General features: G+C 40.0%; 2 protein-coding genes across 3 annotated transcripts in view; one reads left to right on the forward strand and one right to left on the reverse strand.

The window, feature by feature from the left end:
* The window catches only part of REV1 (REV1 DNA directed polymerase), a 54,665-nt gene extending 40,820 nt beyond the window's left edge, over positions 1-13,845 (forward strand). For both annotated transcript variants that reach the window (XM_064710780.1, XM_064710787.1), the window contains 9 exons: positions 841-943; positions 2,481-2,637; positions 3,018-3,220; positions 5,009-5,242; positions 9,232-9,340; positions 10,379-10,590; positions 10,758-10,917; positions 11,779-11,881; positions 13,425-13,845. In XM_064710780.1, coding sequence (XP_064566850.1) covers positions 841-943; positions 2,481-2,637; positions 3,018-3,220; positions 5,009-5,242; positions 9,232-9,340; positions 10,379-10,590; positions 10,758-10,917; positions 11,779-11,881; positions 13,425-13,536 — 1,393 coding nt within the window. In that variant the 3' untranslated portion in view covers positions 13,537-13,845. The remainder of the gene's footprint in view (positions 1-840; positions 944-2,480; positions 2,638-3,017; positions 3,221-5,008; positions 5,243-9,231; positions 9,341-10,378; positions 10,591-10,757; positions 10,918-11,778; positions 11,882-13,424) is intronic.
* A 3,030-nt stretch (positions 13,846-16,875) lies between these two features.
* Positions 16,876-18,312, reverse strand: part of EIF5B (eukaryotic translation initiation factor 5B) — a 34,864-nt gene continuing 33,427 nt past the window's right edge. The window contains exon 24 of the mRNA XM_064710799.1: positions 16,876-17,661. Coding sequence (XP_064566869.1) covers positions 17,554-17,661 — 108 coding nt within the window. The 3' untranslated portion in view covers positions 16,876-17,553. The remainder of the gene's footprint in view (positions 17,662-18,312) is intronic.

An 18,312-nucleotide genomic window follows, 5' to 3' on the forward strand; every position in this document is an offset into this window, starting at 1 on the left:
TATTTAGTAGGTTGTCAGGATGGCACCCTGTCAAAACACCAAACTTCATTTTCATTTCACCCACTCTATCAGAGCTAAAACTGTGTCAGTTTTTTCAGTGAGAAGACTTTACAACACTCACATGCATTTGATGAGCCACTTGAAATTTTGTCAAAGGTTAGGCCATTGGAGAATCCAGAGCTATCCAAGTACTGCTCTGCCCTGCCATACTCTCAAGTGGTAATCTGTAAAACTCACAGCCACATTGTTTTGTGAGTCTTGTTGCAAAAAATTGCCCATAGCTTAAGATAATTTGGAATGCTTTTTAAACTTAATTGCCATTAATTTGAATTCCTTGTTGCTTGTTGTAATCCACATGCACATGCCTACATCTGCTTCCCCTCTGAGTTCCTTTTAAAACTCTTGTTGTAGACAACTGGCAACTGAAATAATAATGAGCAAACTTTGTGAACCAAGCTTGAGTGAAAGACAAAAATCCAGGAGTGTTTTTGTGCAAACTGTAAACTACTTGTGAAACTTTGTCTGGCTTCAATTGATTGCATGTGTGTATATATATATATATATATATATATATAGTACATTAAATTTGACCTTTTAATGTGCACTGAGGATGTTCAGTTAATAAGTATTCTGCTTTTCTTACTTTTTCTGTAGATTATGCTTAGTTTTAACTACCTTTAAAAAGAACACACTAAACAAATAAAATGTGTTCAGTTTATATATACCAAAAAATTATGATCTGTTTTCCTTTCAGGTCCTCTCTGGAATAAATATAGAATTTTTGTCTTCAGGATTTGTGAAACAGTTTCCTTTTTAACCATACTTGTTTATTCTTTTTAGGACTGTGACTCTAGACCATGCAACAGACAGTGCAAAAGTAATTGGGAAGGAAACTCTGAACATGTTTCACACAATGAAACTGAACATATCCGATATGCGAGGGGTGAGTTCATGGGAAAAATGAAATTCATTCTCTTTATCAGCCTATTTCTGTCTTTCGTGGATTTTCAGTTCCCCATGGTAGATGATAACCAAACTGATTCAAAAGTGTAGGTAATACAAAGCTTATGCAAATTAGTGTATGCAGTTACATTTTCTAACCTTTGAAAAACATGGTTACAAAGCCATAAATGTAAAAATATTAATTTTTTTGTGGTATAAATTAATGCACAACTTAAAACATCCTGAGATGATGAAGTAAGACTGTATCTTCTACAGTTTTATCAGCATGTGTAAGTTTTATTTTGTCTTGGAATTTTCTGTAAACTTTTGCCAAACATTAATTGTGTAACTAATATAAATTAATATATAACTGTTTTTAATGCCAATCAAAGATAGAGATAAAAGGAGTTTTATTCTAGACTGCAGGTCTTAGAGCAAGAAAAGTTACCAGCCCATGTTTGGCCTTTTTGTGAAGGTGGTTTTCTGGCTCTTTTGATTCATGGCTTCTTTTAGAACTCCTGCTCATCTCAGTGGTTTTGTCATTGCAGTGTGACCCCCACAATGCTGCTATTTTGACATCACCCATTTGTTACAATAGAACACAGAGGATTTCTAAAACAAATCTGCATTAATTCATCATTTGGATGTAGAAGTAGGATTTTGATTCACAATGTTGCCTTGCAAAGTCAGCTCCCTGGCTTGGAGTTGAGGAAATATTTAATTTAAATGTCATATCCCATTATTGAAACTAAGAAGGTATTAATAAACAAAATCTTTACTATGTAATTATAGAAGAAAACCTGATGGAAATACATACAGTGGCTCCTTCATGCTTTCTGAGTCCCATATATGACTTTTCTAAGTGTCAGGTTTTCTTCTTTAAAATTATGGAGGATTGGCAATAAACTCATACACTGCACCAGTGCATTCTTATTAGTCATGTTTTGAACCACTACTGATTTGGTATTTAAAAGTTAAGTGAAAATCTAGGATGTCTTGAAAAATGAGGAACACTTCATCTAAAAAAGACTACTTCTACCAAAGTACTTTCATCCATTGAGACTTTGCAAAAACAATGTTTACAAGTGAAACAATAGGATTTTTCTCATTTGTAGACTGAAGTGTTGCATTTAGTATAGATTGTCCTTGGGAAAAAGCATTGCTGTGTAGCCAGATTTAATACTAACCACATTCTTGTCAGTATTTCTGTATTTGTTAATGTCTAAGAAATTTCATAAAAAACACATTGCTTCATGATCCTGTCGACAGCATTTTTTTATATCAGAGAAGTTAAGATGGTAGTACCTTCATAATCTCTTAGTTGTTGGATTATGGTGGGTAATCCTGGGATTTGTTTGGGATGTTTTTAGTGGCTGTTTTTGTGTATTTCAATATATTTTTATTTGTCCTCCCCCTCCACCCACAACAGGCAGTAAATTCCAAAGAGAGGAATTTTATTATTATATAATTACATATTTTAAAATAATTTTCTTTATTTCAAACTTCATTAAATGAATGCATTTATGTTTTGGATTTAGGTTGGAATTCAGGTACAGCAGCTAGTTCCCATCAGTAAAACAACTTCAGCTCACTCAACAGTACAATCTGGACATTTACCTGGTGGATCACATTCAGTTATTGATCTTTTTCATGTTCAGAAAGCAAAAAAGCACTCAGAAGAAGAGCCTAAGGAAGGTCAGTAAGCTTTGCACTTGGCATGTGTGATAGTGATCAGATCTCAAGGACCTTCACATAGATCACCTTTTGGAATACTTATTCAATATTATACCAGTGTAAATTATGCAACATAAAATTTCTGAGAGTGGAGTTTGCTGCTGCATATGAAAATGCTACTAATAAAACTTTGTATAGGATTAGTCCAATTAGGGTTTTAATGTTAAGTTTTTTAGTTCGTAGTAATAGAGGATACTTTGAAATAAAAAGTGTTATGATGGTGCTACATATTGCATGAACTCTTCAAATAATGCTCGAAAATACCTTTTACTGTGTCTTGAATCTTCAGAGTATTTTTAACTATTAGATGATCACTCTGTGTTTTGTTTCCATATGTATAGTATTTGTGGCTGCTATGGACCTTGAAATATCTTCTAATTCAAGAACTTGCACTTTCCTTCCATCTCGTGGTACCAGTGTCACACCTGGTCTCAGTTCTAATGCCAGCAACACTGAGTCTGCTGTCAAGTGGAATGGTGTGCATTCTCCTATCAGTGTCAAATCCAGGCTCAATTTGAGTATTGAGGTTCCATCTGCTTCCCAGGTAAACCTGAGAATATGAAACATCTGCAGGATATTGTAATAACTCAGGATTGTCTGTCTTATTTGGACAGACCCAAAAGGAGCTCTTTTTAAATAAAAAGAGTTCTAGTAAAGTGTAGTGCACAGTAAGTAACTCTTATTGATGCAAAAATATTTTGCCTTAATAAAATAAATAATGTTGAAGTTAGGATGCACACTTAACATTTGTACAGGATACCACTATTTAGATGAGAGGAGGACAGTCTTTATTTAAGCAGAATATTTCTGTGGGATTTGGGGAAATTTTTTTAGGTGTGTTTTAACAAAGGGGCAGCCTTCATTATTTCTGCCCCACATGCTGTTCAACTAGACTCTGTTAGAAGGGTCTGCTATGAGACAGCTGCACAGACTTCTGCAGGTATTTTAGGTATAAGCAGACTTACTTGCTCCTCTGTAAAAATCTGTCATTCAAATGTCTGCCATTTAAATCTGTAAAAGCATTTCTGTAGTTTTTTAACAGCCTTCTCAAATATTTACCCATTTTAAGAAGCAAATTATGCTTTTGGCAGGAAATGTGTTCCTATAATTCAATATCCAAGCCAGCTCAGGATCTAAAAGTAACTTGACTGAACACATGAGAAGCTCTGTACATTCAGATGCTGCCATAGGAGGAATATGTATAGGCAAGTGAAAAATACACTAGCTGTTCAGCAAACTCCTACTTTGGTGGCCTTATGGCACAATATCTTTATTTCTGCTTTTAACCATATTATAATATGGAATGTAATAAAAAATTCAGGGCTGGGAAAGAGTGGTAAGAGTTAGTGCCACATTGCTGTTTGTATACTGTACGAGGAAAGCAACAGCAATCCTGGGTATTTTACACCCAGGATTCCCAGGAAGTTATTGTAGAGTTACATATGCAGCAAATTTGGAATGAGTGAATACAAACAGAGCATGGAAGAGTAATTGAAGTGATTAACAATACAGACAGCTTTCATTAAAACCTCTTAGTTACCAAGCCATGTAGATTTTCATAGATATTTGTGGTTCTTCTCTGTAAATCCATAATTTCCAAATTTTCTTCTTAAAGGTGAAGATAAACTATTCTAACACAGCTATGAGGTCTTACTCAGCAGAACTTAGAGGCAAACGTTGGCATTTCTGTACATAGTTTTATTCAAGTTTTACTTGGGAGGATAATGTTGGTGTACATCTGCTTGTCAGCTGTGTTCACTCAGTGACTTGTGCAGCTGCCATTGTGCACAGCAGCTCCTGGACACTGAGGGGCTGTCTCAGTTGGTTCAAGTGAATAACTGAGAGCAAGGAAAAGCTTATTTCATCATCCAGCTCTGGCAAGTCTGACAGTGTGCAAGCATACATAATACCAGTAAAGTAAATCAGTGACATGCACCATAGAACTGTATAAAGAAATAAATTAATTGCTTACTGTTGTGCTGGTCACCAGTTTAGTATTCATATCAACCTGTTGCCTGTATAATTTGCACTCAGAATTCAGGCTACTTTGTCATTAGGTAGCTGGAGAGGAAACCCTCTCTATGATTTTTGGTAAGAAGACTGATCCTTGTGAAAAGATAAAACTGAGCATTCCTATTTACTGAGCTGCTTAGTCTTAAATGATGTTTTACTCCTTCAGAGTGTAGCTCTCAGGTTCCTAAGGATGTTTCCATACACAGGGTAATATATAGCAGGTTTTGTAAAATTCAGGAACTGTATAACTAATGTTCTGACTAAAATAGCTCTGTTACCTATTCCTTAGAAAAATCTAAAAGCTTTTATGTGCTTGCAGCTAGATAAATCTGTGCTAGAAGCTCTGCCACCTGATCTGCGAGAGCAAGTAGAGCAAATATGCACCATTCAGCAAGGAGAGAGTTGTGGAGAGAGCAAAAAAGAGCCAATAAATGGATGCAACACTGCACTTCTGTCACAACCAGTTGGAACTGTGCTTTTACAAATACCAGAGCTCCAAGAACCAAATACCAATATGGGAATCAATGTAATAGCCTTGCCAGCTTTCTCACAGGTAGGATGTTTGCATGGCATCAATAAACAATTACTTTGCATCTCTAGGAAGTTAGAAGCTCTTTCTTGAGACAGCATTAACTGGAACCTGTGACTTCCCACAATCAATCCTTCATGGTCCTTTAATGTCTTATAAAAGTCTGCTTTTAAATGTCACATCATCTGTCAGAAACATTGTATGGTAATACTTACTGAAGATTAGAGTCGTCAGTCTGCCTATGTTTTTGCTGTTGTTTAATGTCAAGCCCCCCCCATATATGGTCTGCTTTGCAATCCAGTCTGTAAATAGCTTTTTTTCTGTATAGCAGCTGAGTTATAATGAGCCATAAGTTTTGAAGCAGTCCTAAAATCTGCTTAGCTAAGTCATAGGAGGCTCTGTTTAAGTGTTTGCTCTGATGGGGTACAGCCAGCCTCTGCTAGCTTCTTCTGCAGATGTGTTTGTTTATATCCCATTCCTGAGAGAAGGGCAGTCATGGCTAAAGGTTGTGCATATCTCCATAGTTTTTAAGTACATAGCATGTCCAGGATGAGAAAAGAGCAAGAACAAAGATGTTTGTCAGAGTAGGAACCTGAAAGGGCAGCAGGGAGCAGTAAGGATGCTTCTAATGTTAGTGTGCTCTTCAGTCCAAGAAGCTGCTGAAAAAATGTAGTTGAAAAATTAGAAAAAATTAAAAATCAAAGATTGGGTTACCCAGAGATACATTGTCTTGCATTGCACCATTCAAAATGGAGCAGTGTTTTTATTTTTGTTTCATTGCACCTTTGCTGTTCTCAAATGAAGTAATACCACTTAATCACATTTATAGAGATTTGTTGCTGTTTCTAATGCATAATGTTGCTTAGCTGACAAAAAAAAAAAAACCAGAGAAAATAATGTAGAAATTCCACTAAATAGTTAATGCATAATTGTTATTTTAAAAATGTGTAGTCTGTTCTTTTACCAAAATTTCCTCACCTTGATTCAAGTTCATTGGTTCAGAAACAGTTGTGTCAGTTTTTATTCCTGAACTGCAAAGTTTGGTTTCCCCTGTGGATTAGTGTGCACATACTATCTGAGTTCTCTCTGCCCCAGCTGTTTGAAATTTTGTAGTTACATCTGTCCATAAGCCAGATGTGTGTTAAATTAGGCTGTGCCATGAAGTGCACCCCTCCACACTTGGCTTGCCACTCAGTACTGTTTTTCAGAGGAAATGGTAAATGCATATGGCTTTCTAGAAAAATTTTCTTTAGTTTGTCAATGCTTTATCTGTCTAATAATTAGGTGTTCAAGAATTGATTGTTATTTTTTAAAACAGCATTATTTTTTGAAGTTTTTTTAAAAGGACCTAGTTTGAACTAGTTTTTTGCACTGTTTTTCTGTCTCTATCTACTTATGTATTTTGTGACCCAGTTACTTCATCCAAAAATGCAGCTTAGTGGAGCAGCCTTTTTGTTTGAAGATGTAGTTCAGGAAGAATTGAGTGCTTCCTATTTATTTGTCAAGGATATCCATACTATCTATTTGAGAGTGCCTTATGCTCATACTGAAATTTTTTTTCTGAAAGCCATTCAGCTTTCTTTATTGTCAAAAAGAGGACTAATATTTACAATTTTCATTTTCTGATTTAGATCCAAATTTAATACCTAGCATACTATGGTTGAAAAGCTTCCTGTAGGCTTGGTGGGAAAAAAAAGGCTAAACCCCATTCATTAATACAGGAGGATTTTTTTCTGTGTTAAAATCAGACATGAACTTAATTCAAAAATACCATCTCACTCTAAGTATAGTTTGACACATTTTTTTCCTCTTAAAGTCTTTATGGTAGTATATATGCTGTGACTGCACACAAACATTTAAATCTACTTTGTGGCCCATGAAGCAGTGAAATGAGTAGTGATAGGTTTTGGGTATAGAAATACTGCCAACCACTCCAAAATGAGTACTTTATCTACATCAGATGTAGATTATGCCCTGCCATCTTTTTATAGCTTAATAAGGTTTGTTTTGCAGCTCTTCATTCCTTTTGTGTGAGCTGTGTTATGATCAGGGGCAAAGCTAATTGGATGACAGGGATTTATTCATTAGAAAACATGTGGAAAATTCCCTTTGTTAGGTAAAGTTCTCCTGTGGAAAGAATCCAGATATGTTGCATTCCTTTCCATCAGTTGCTGAAGTAATCTTAAAATTTAGAATAGCTGTATATCTCTGTAGCCTGGATCCTGCAGAAGTGTAGAATGCAGAACATACAGATTACAGATGCCTAGAAATGAGTGGCATTTGTAATAATGGTGTTAATTAGTGGTGGCAAGTTTTCATTTAACCCTTACAGTGTCTTCACTTGGTACAGATTCCTCCTAAGGAAATTGATATAAAGGCACATCAGAAGTACTGATAACTGTGTGCTGAGGTCACCCATAACTCTGTAAAGGTTCTCCTTAATGTGAAAGCTTTCAGATACCTGTATGACAATGTTAGGACATTGTACAAGCAGTTACCTGAAACTCTAGTTATATTGGACAATTCATGTGAATTCAGCTGATGGCTCCTTTAATTGAATTTTTCCATGTTACACTCTGAGAGAGCAGTGATGGGGGAATAACAACAATGCATCCAGTTCATGTACTGCATTATTTCTGCATTTATCAAGTGGTGTACACAAAAACAGTGTCAATGCAGAGCATTCCAAATCTTTGACTCTTGAATGCTTTACCAGAGAGCACTAAATTTTTTTTAAAAATTTTATGAAGTAAAATTTATGTTTAAAAAGATAACTTACACCTGTGATGTAATTCCACTATGGTGCTTTGTTCTGCACAATGTATGTGGTAATTGAGGTCAGAGCTGTTCCTGTCTCCTCCTTCAATTAGTGTATATTCTGTGGTGAAAATTTTGTGTTACTCATGAAGTTCTGAAAAAGGAACAAAACTGTGCTAAACTGATGAATTCTAACCTGTAAGAGCACATTGATGTTTATGATGTGTATTATTTAGACATCATGTGTGTGAATAGCACACTGTACCTCCCTGTCATAGCATACATGTTTTGTTATAAAAAAAAAGAAATCTCTATTGAAAGTAAGAGGTAAATTTTAATACCTTTGCAGATGTAATAAATACAGTATCTCAGATAATGATGGAAATTTCATTGTACTCCTAGAATAGAAGTTGTACTTTTGTTGTTTCTGCTCATCTCTGAATTCTACCAGTAAAATGAAGGGCACTCTCCCACTGACAAATTTAATCCACTAAATGATAGCTTTGCTTTGAATTAGATCTTGAAGATTATGAGCTGAAAACACTGTTTAGTTGTAATGGGAAGCTCCAAATACAAGATGAGTCTGTCACTGATGTGCTACTTCAGGCAATCAATGAGAAAAAAATAACTGATAATACAATAAACTTTATTTTGTCCATATGAGTGTGTCTGGCAATTGGCATCAAATTATTTCCTGTCTAGAATCCAAGTCCCTGGACAGTTTGAAGGGACTGTGCTCTTATCAGTCAAGCAAGTGGTGGACAGCTGTGGGAGAAAGAGATTCAACCCTTTTGTGTTAGTTCAAGCTGGACTTGGCTTTTCCTGTCCTCCTTAAAGAACTGAGATGGTTTCCAAGAATATTCTGAGTTATATAGCAGCTTGCAGGAAATAGAAGTATCAAAAGAAAAGGAGGAACAAAAATCTGGTGGTCACAATGTTTGTGTTTTGAAATTTGAAGAGTGCTCTCTGGGTTAGGCTCAATCCTGCTCTTAACACAGCTGTACTGGCTATCATTAGATGGGTAAATGCTTTGTATGCTCCTAATAGTAATTTTAATAAATAGAGTAATATTAAATGTACATTTTGTTGTCTTTACAAAGAAAATGTGCAATGTGTTTTACAGTATTTCAGCTATATCTCCTTTATTTTTGTTTGGCATGAAATGTAAATGCCTTTCTCGTGTGAGTGACCTAGAAAGAAGCAAACGGTGCTGCTCACTGCTAAAATAATCAAATGAATCTTTTGTTACTGTTCAGGTGGACCCTGAGGTTTTTTCTGCACTACCTGCTGAGTTGCAAGCAGAGCTGAAAGATGCATATGATCAAAGGCAGAAGCAATCAGAGCAGCAGCCTGCTAACACTTTAGGTGAGAATGTGCAGTTGTGCAATAGTCTTCTGGTGTAGGACTTGTTTGCTACCTAAACAGCTATGCAGCCCTAAGTAACAAAGTGGAAAATATAACCAAAGCTTCTCTGAAGATGCTGTGTTCAACTGAATTTCTGTATTTATTTTTGGCAGCCTGTCAGTTACAACCTGCTGTGGTTTCAGTTTGCAAACAGGTGCCCAGCTTTACTCAAATGGGTAATTAATTCAATTCATGGGGGCTGTGGTGCTAAGCTTCCCCACATCCATATGTTTGCCAAATGGAATCAAGCTAGATGTGTCTGGTGGTTTAAAGTATTGCACTTTCTTCAGTTAGTTAAACTCTTTTCAGGGAGCATTCTCATGGTTCCCTGAAACCCATAGCACTGGCAGGGTTTTGGGGCAGCTAGAGAGAGATGTACTGCATGTCACTGAGTGTCTCACAGTCAGCTGGGTTTACTCTGAGCTGATCATCCAGGTCTCCTTTTTATAATCAGTAGAAAGAAATAAGACTAATTCCCTGTGAACAAGCTTTGTCGTAAAAATAGATTGTAAATGTTATTGGCCTGATTGCCAGTTAAACGCTGCACTGTAATTATAATCACACCCTGATTTCATAGCCAGTGGACTAATGCAGATAAGTTAGAATGATGGAATGAGAGAGAGATTTCCTTCATGAGCTGTGATAAAAGCTTGTGGGGGCTTTACACTGCTGGCTTGCTGCTAACACTGGTGGGACAGTGCTCTGACTGGGGTGAGGCAATTTGTCCAGTAGAATCAGATTTCACCAGCTGCTTAATGTGAGCATTCAAGGACTGAAATGCTCACATTAAGAAGTTTATGAATAGCTGAGTGTACTCTGTACACTGAAAGTCTAACAGTGCTTTGCAGATTTGAAATGGTGTGTACATTAAAGTTGCTATATCTAGGCTGTGTTTTTTCAAGTGATCATTAGATTTTTGTTGGAGGTAGAGTCCCCCTTTCAGTGGAAAAGTATTAAATTTTAAATGTATCAACCACTGACTATTCATATGTTTTTCAGTGTCAAAAAATCCTTTCGTACACCTGAAGCATGCAACTATGAAAAATAAGAAAAAAATACGGAAAAAAAATGCAGTCAGTCCTGTGAAAAAGATTCAGAGTCCTTTGAAAAACAAACTTATTGGTAGTCCTGCAAAAAACATGCCAGCTACATCTGGAAGCCCACAGAAGCTAATAGATGGCTTCTTGAAACAAGAAGGAACAGCTGCTCAGGTACTTTTTAGCACAAACAGCTTTTGGTAAAGCTGTGTCTGCTTCTTTAGACTGAGTTCGGTAGCTATTTTTCTTTACTGGATTCTTCACTGACACTTAGCTGTGTATGTACATGGTGTTGCCATATTTGTCAGCCTGAGCATTATCCAATTCCGTGTTTGGAACAGGCTGAAGCAGTTCCATCGACCTCGGGCTCTGCGGGCCCATCAGCTCTGCAGAGGGAGCAGCAGCCAGGCCCCTTCAGGCCACAGGCCCCCAATCTGGCTGGAGCTGTGGAATTCAACGATGTGAAAACGTTGTTGAAAGAGTGGATCACAACCATCTCAGGTGAGGGATGTCACACTGGGTGATCTTGCAGTGCATCACAAAGAAAACTGCTTGGAGAAGGCTTTTTGTGCTTCCTTTCTCCTTCACTCTTCCTTTTGCTGGTTATTTCTCACAGTACACTTGAAGTCTTACTGCCTTGGCAGTCTTGGAAGAACTTGATTCTTTCTGCTAGTTGTTACTCTGTGGCTTTGTCAGCTCCTCTTGCTTAACATCATGAAAAGTAACATGATCCTTCTTCAAGGATGTGTCTGGCCGTTGTCCTGTGCCTCAGTGTTACTTGTGGCTGAAGTTTCCTCTATTTTTCCAATATATTGCAACCGCTAAGATGCAAGTTCTTGAAAGGGAATTCATTTCTTCTGTGAAGATCTCTTCTTAGAGGCAAAGGAGTGCAGCGTTTGGGGTTTTGTCAAAATAAATGCTGGGAAGAAAAGTAGATAAAAAACCTGTGCAACTGTGACACTCTTGCTAAATTGTGATCTGAATTAGGCCAAACAAATAGCAACTCCTTAAACCTTGGGAAATGAGACCTTCCTGCCATGGATATTATTATTCTCCTAAGAGTTTCAAACATCATTGCATTCTAAAACCCAGTCTCTTTTCCCTTTGGTTACTGCTAGCTTTGCTGTCAGTTGTTCTTACTGAAAAAAAAGATGTCTACAAGACAGGTATTTCAGGACCCTGCAGTCCTGTTATGTGCACAGCTTCTGATGTCAAGATGTGTGAGAATACAGAAATTGTCAGGTTGGCCCCTGATATGCTGACACTTTAGAATTTCTTTCTATTGTATTCCCATTATTCTGTGATTATATTCTAAGTATACTTAGGGAAAAGACCTCATTTTTAATTTTTTTTTAATTGCAGATCCTATGGAAGAAGACATTCTACAGGTTGTGAAATACTGTACTGATCTAATAGAAGAAAAAGACTTGGAAAAGTTAGATCTGGTTGTCAAGTACATGAAAAGGTAACTTAATTGCTGGTATTTGTGAACTGTAGACTATTTTTGTTAGAATTTATACTCCAGATGCTGCATTGGGAGCCCATGAACCCATCAGACATTCCAGTGATGAGTGGTTTTAATCTTGAATACTGGGGTTGAGGGAAGGACTTGGAGTGTTAAAATAGGTAATTTTTGAAAAAATGAGAGTAATATTTAGTCGTAATTCATAGAATCACAGAATAGTTTGGGTTGAAAGTGACCCTAAAGATCACCCAGGCCCAACTCCCCTGTCATGGGCAGGGACTTCTTCCATTAGACCATGTTGCTCAGAGCTCCATCCAGCCTGGCCTTGAACACTTCCAGGGATGGGGAATCCACAGCTTCTCTGGGCAACAATTTCTAGACAAAGATTGTACTTCTCATCAGCACTGTCCCTTTTCTTCATCCTGTTTTTGTTCATTTTTTCATGATATCTCTATACCCGATTTCATTCTCTGTCTGTATCCAGATTCTGTTTCACTCCAGCCTTTAAATGCATTCCTGTTACTTTGTTGTTGTGCTCCTATTACTCTTGCCATGAGTTTATGAGGTTTGAATCCATGTATGACTTGCTTACTAACTAAAGCTTAATCATGGAGCTCAGCTTTCTAGGTTTTAGATCTGCAAATATGTTTCACAAAAAGAATCAACACCAAAAAGACTACAGAAGTGTAGGAAATTCACTGGGCTTTTGCATTATATGATATCTTTAGGCCTTGGGAAATGCAAAATACACAGTGTAATGAACTGTTTCATGAAATCTGTGTAGCAAATTCCTTATAAAACTTCTGAATTGTCAGAATGTCCCATTCCTGGTCCCTGTGTGTCGATCTGCCCTGATGGCAGTGTGTCTCCCCAGAGGGTTCCCACTCACCCGTGTGGTGCTGATGTTACACCCTCCAAAGCTCTGAGTGTAGGACTCTGCTCTCCTGCAGTACAGGGACGTGGAAGGGACACTGAGAGTACAGAGCTGCTTTATTTTCCTTGGGCAGTTCCTCCATTCACTTCTTGTAGCTGCTGATCATAAGAGCAACAACTCACATCATAGGGGGAACTTGTAATTCTCTGTGGATTTTGTTTTTAGCAATAAATACAAAAAATAAAAAATTATTATATAAAAAATTATATAGTGCCCCAAAACCCTATTATTTAAATGTGTTGATTGCACTTGGCATTTGTTGGAAATAGAGAAATAGCATCTCTGTCTTGGGATGAGGAAGTAAAGATGAGGATTCAGAAGCTTGCCCAGTATGCAGCTGGTGGAAGGTTCCCCTCCACTTAATCCACAGGCTCACTCCACTGCCAGCATTCCCAGGCTGCTGTGCCACTGCTCACACCAGGAACTCGTGCTGTTAAGTCAGGCTTGGTGTGTTTAAGTAGAGGGGGAGGGCTTTACCAGGGCTGAATCAAAATTCCATCCCTGGGGAACTGTTGTGATCTTGTTTTCCAGTGTGAAGACCAAAAGTGACTGTAAAAGGACTGGTTCTGTAATGGTAATTTTAAACCTCTTCTTCCTTTCCCCCCTCAGGTTAATGCAGTCATCTGTGGAATCAGTTTGGAATATGGCATTTGACTTCATTCTTGACAATGTTCAGGTAGTTTTACAACAAACTTACGGAAGCACATTAAAAGTTATCTGAACTTGTAGTAAAGAGCTTGGTGAGAGCCTGGAGCTCTCTGCTAGCTGTGCCATAAGTGCTTGTGAGGTATTTGCAAAGTGCATGATAGTAATGCCCTGAGTTTTTATAATTTCAAATTTCTTTTTAAACAACAAAGTGTTTTGTACATTTCTTTTCAGAAAGTGCCAAATTTGTCAGTATTGCATGTAAATAATTGTGTTAAAATTCTTTTATTGTAGTATAGAATCTATTTACAAAATGTTTGTTTATAAAGTTTTATGGATTTTTACAGTGAAGTGTTTACAGTTGTTTAATAAAGAACTGTATGTATATTTTTGTACTGATTCTATTTTGTGATGCTTCAGTTTGAATATAGTGAACCCCTTTTACTAAAGCTGCAGCTTTGATTCATTTCAGTTTTTACACAGTGGCACTGCCTCAGCACATGGAGGAGGCTGCTGTACAGGCACCTGGCCACTTTTTGTTTCTTCTTTGCTAACTTTACTACAGATTTTAAGATGAGGGAAGAATATTAGTTCATTTTCAGTTTCATCCTTCAAAGATTCAAGCCAGGGTGACCCAGCCACTCCTGAAGCACCCAGCTGAAGCCTGGGTGCTGTTCCTTGGGTGTCCTGTCCCCTGTCACGTGCTTCTGGAGGAAGGCAAGTCACCCCAAAGTGGCACTGTAAAGGGGGGGGAGTGGCCAACACGGAGCACTGGTCGAGCCTGCATCCATCCTCTGCATTGCTCCTGCTCAAGATAGAGCCACTTGTAAAGCACCCCTGTTCTCCCCAGCCTGTGGCACACATTTCCTTTGTGCAGCATAACAAACTAGATTGTGGGGAGCAGCTGAGACCGAACAAACCATCCCATCACTGTGTCCCTGCTTGCATCCCTGCAGTTCATGTTTCGGGCAAGTCTGCTTTTTGCAGGTGTGCACCAGCCTCACACAGTTGTACTTGGCCCAGTGCATTGAGCAAGGCTGTTTGGGGACCTGGAGAGAATGAAGAACACTTGACAAAATCCAAGTTGGTAAGAAAAATCTTGGCTGAAGAAGATGGGGTGGGGGGGGGAAGGTGAGAATTATGCCACATAATGCCGGGCATAGAACTGAGAGCAGAAATGCAAGCTGGAGCCAACCGTGCAGCAGCATTTGCACCATAACTTAAATGGAAGCACCTTGCCTAGCAGAGGGCAGGAGCTGCTGCTGGAGAGCAGCTGCCAGTACAGCTGGGGCACAGAAAGCTCTGCGGTACATCCCTGGCTGCAGCACAGCTCACAGCAGTGGCAGCAGGGTTTTACCTTCAGGTTGTGACCTTGGCTCTCCTCCTGCCACACACTGGGAGAGCTACCAACCTCTACAGCCAGGTGACACATGAGAGAAGGGCAGGAGATGCTGCTTCCCTTGACTTCAGTATGGCTTTTTGTTAAATCTCCTGTATCATCCTCAGGGAGAAGCTGATGAAGAACAGGCTGGGGAGAGAAGTTAACTGAAAACTGGGCATGGTGGTCAGTGGTACCATGTCCTGTTAGGGGCCAGGTCCAAGTAGTGCCAGGTCCATCCTATTCATCCCCTTTGTAAAGGAGCTGGGCAGTGGGGCGGTGCAGCCTCAGCACGTTTCTGAGGGCACAGGATGGGCTGAGGGGGTGGGGGTGCTGGGACCCCCGTGAAGTTCAGCACAGAGGTGCCAGGGTCTGCTCCCAGGGAGGGAGGGAGAGAGGGGCCAGCTCTGCAGTAAGGCCTGGGGCCTGCTCAGCACAGCACAGGCAGCTGCCAGATTGCAGGAGGATCCCCAGGAGCCAAGGCAGGAGCTTGTTCCCTCTGCTCAGCACGGCTGAGAGGCCCCTGCAGTGTGGGCCCCTCGGTACAGAGCAATACCCAAGCACAGGCCCCAGTGGTGCCGCTGGGAGTGGAGCTTCTCCCACAGCCCGGGGAGGGCTGAGACAGCAGGGACCTTGAGCAGGCTGGGGAGGCTGATCCATGTGAATAAACACCTCAAGGTGCTCATGTCCTTGCATCCAGCCATCAACACATGTCTAGAGAGAGGGACATTGTCTGAGCCAAGACCTCTCAAGTTTCCCTTAGTTTCTAGGTTGGGTCTTTTGGAGCCCCTTCAATTCCTGCTTTTGAAGCTGCCTTGTTCTCTTTGCCTTGGTTTAGAAAAACCAGCACATCAGCTGGCAGGTACTGCTGAAACTCAACAGGTATTTTACCAGTCAGGTTTCAGGTACAGCCCTGGTTTTGGAACTGGCTCTCACACAGATGTACAATTGGCATCTTTAAAGGACTCAGCATTAATTAACTGTCAGGCTGTTTTAAGTTCCACAACAGGAGCCTGCCAAAGGAGCGTATCTGTTTCCCAGAGTTTCTACCTATGGGAAGAACACCCTTATAGATTTGAGGGAACAAAGAAGAATACGTTGACCACACTCTTATGACATCTGTGTTCTGAAGAACTTTTTATTAGTGTAGTTTTCATGATTGCATAGTTTGCAAAAGAAAATTTTAACAATTAAATGCTGTCTCCTCTCTCTGATCATTGTGTTCACCCACTGATGGGAAGTTGCACCACACACCAACCATAGTGAAAAGGTCCTTTTCAATGGCAAGTTTAAAGTCTAACAAAAAAAAAATCCAGAAAGTTAAATTCCATTTGCAAAGGAGGTGAGTTACTAAATGTTCCTTTGTAACGGAGTCCACACAGTCTCAATCAAAACATTCAGATTTTTCAACAAAAAAAGTAATCCAAGTGACAGAAGAAATCTGATCAAACTGCATGTTGAATGTTAAACTCTTGTAAATATCTTAAACACTAAAAATCTCAGCTGCATTAACAATCCTCAATTTTGTTTCAGCTTGTGCTTTTGAAGAATGTTTGTTTTGCTCCCATCAGCGTGAGCTGTGAGTTACCCAGAGACAGCCTCAGAAAGAATCCATCAAGCTGTCATGGTGGGCAGGGAGGCAGAGGGGAAGGGGGGCAGGAGAATGCTGGGATTGCAGACTGGCTCCTGGTCAGACGTGACAACCATCCACGCTGGAGCTGGTCAGTCCCACGGTGTGATGCAGGTCCTCAGTCACAGCTCGGGCTGGCAGCTGGTGGCAGGAGCTCTCACCCTGAGCAGCAGCTGGAGCAGAGATCCCTGCTCTGACCTGGGAGTTTGGTGCTGAACACCCGGCCTGCCCCTCCCGTGCCTGAGCACACAGAAGTGCCTTCTGAGGAGGAAACGCCTTTGCTGGAACAGCCTCGCCCTTTAGCCAAGCACAGGGAGGCAAGGGGGGCCCTGCCTGGCCTTTGCACACCTGCCACAGCCCATGAAGTGAAATTTGGATTACTGAAGCAAACTGTAAAACAAATGGGCTGCTGTGTCCATCTCCTTTATTTGTGGCTCTGCATTATAATGATTACAGTTGACTTCCATGAACTGTACAAGCAGTAAAAGGTGGGCAGCTATGCTTTTACAACAATTGTTTCACACAAAGCAAATACAGAGATACCCAATTGCCTAATTTTCTATTAAAAAAACTCTAGAGGCACAAAGCAGAAGAATGTTGGAAAAGAAAGTCAAGGAAAGACGTATGCATAAATAAAGAAGTATTTCTTACATCAAAAATGTCCCAAGAATCACAAAGTCTGCAGAAGCTTGGTTAATCAAATACTGCAGTACGGCTCTCATCAGTATAAAAGTGAAAGAGCTTTAGTTCTGTAATAAAAATTCAATTTATTTTATTTTGGAGAGAAGGAGGGAAAAAGGGTGGAAGGAAAGTGTAAGAGAGGGAAGGGCAAACTTTAAAACAGCAGCCAGTATTAGGAGGGGTATTAGGAGAGGTGAACAGGCACATTGGAACCATGGGAACATGTAAATTGACCACTGTCAAACCAGTGTAAATTTCTTGGTTTCTCATGGAAAACATTTTATCCACATATTTTCCTCCCAAACATATATCCAACACTGTCTTCAATACAGGACTTTGTTGGTAACTTTTTAGTAACAGGAAGAGTGCGTTTATTCCTGCCTCCCCATTGCTGCAAAAGTTATCTAGATGATTTCAAACACTTTCTTCAGTTCTACTATAAGCTGCCAGTCAGACTTCTGCATCTCATCCCTGAACCAGTCCTTCAGAGCATCGATGGACTGACGGCTGATCTGCAACACACGAGACAAAGCCATCAGAAAGGCACAGGAACTGACGGCAGCACACTGCAAACAGGTACTCTGAAGTCAGGGCAATCTGCACACCAGCTAAACTCATTCTAAGCCCATTTGCTTAATTTAAGCCCAGCAGCTGAATGACCCAACCTATCTGTTCCCCTTCACTTCTCACACCATGTCCCTTATCTGGTCTAGAGGGGCTGCAGCTGGACAGTAAGGCAGGAACTGGAGTCTCCTGCTTCCACCAGGGCCTACAGGACCAGCAACCCCAGCCTGTCCCTATCCCAGGCCCTGCTGGCCCTTCATTCGTGGGCACACAGCCCTGGCACGTGTCCTACAACACAGTGACTGAAGCAGTTGGGAAGGTGGAGAGCTGTGGCTTCACTTCCAACAGCAAAAGATGAAGCAAAGGATCATCTCCTCATTCAAGCCCAGTGCCCCACAGTCAGAGCAACTGGAGGAGTGCTGGTTGTGCAATTTCAGGACAGGCTGTGGTGCCCTGGGCGACTGCTGAGCTCTGTGTACAAACAGCTGGCAATGGTGAGTGTGGCATTTTGCCCTCTCGGGTGCTCTGAGCTGCAAGGTCTTTGCAGCCACAGCACCTCCTTCCTCAGGCCTCTGCACGGGCACCACTACAGACCTCAC

The sequence above is a fragment of the Zonotrichia leucophrys genome, chromosome 1 (assembly GCF_028769735.1).
Source record: "Zonotrichia leucophrys gambelii isolate GWCS_2022_RI chromosome 1, RI_Zleu_2.0, whole genome shotgun sequence".
NCBI lineage: Eukaryota > Metazoa > Chordata > Aves > Passeriformes > Passerellidae > Zonotrichia > Zonotrichia leucophrys.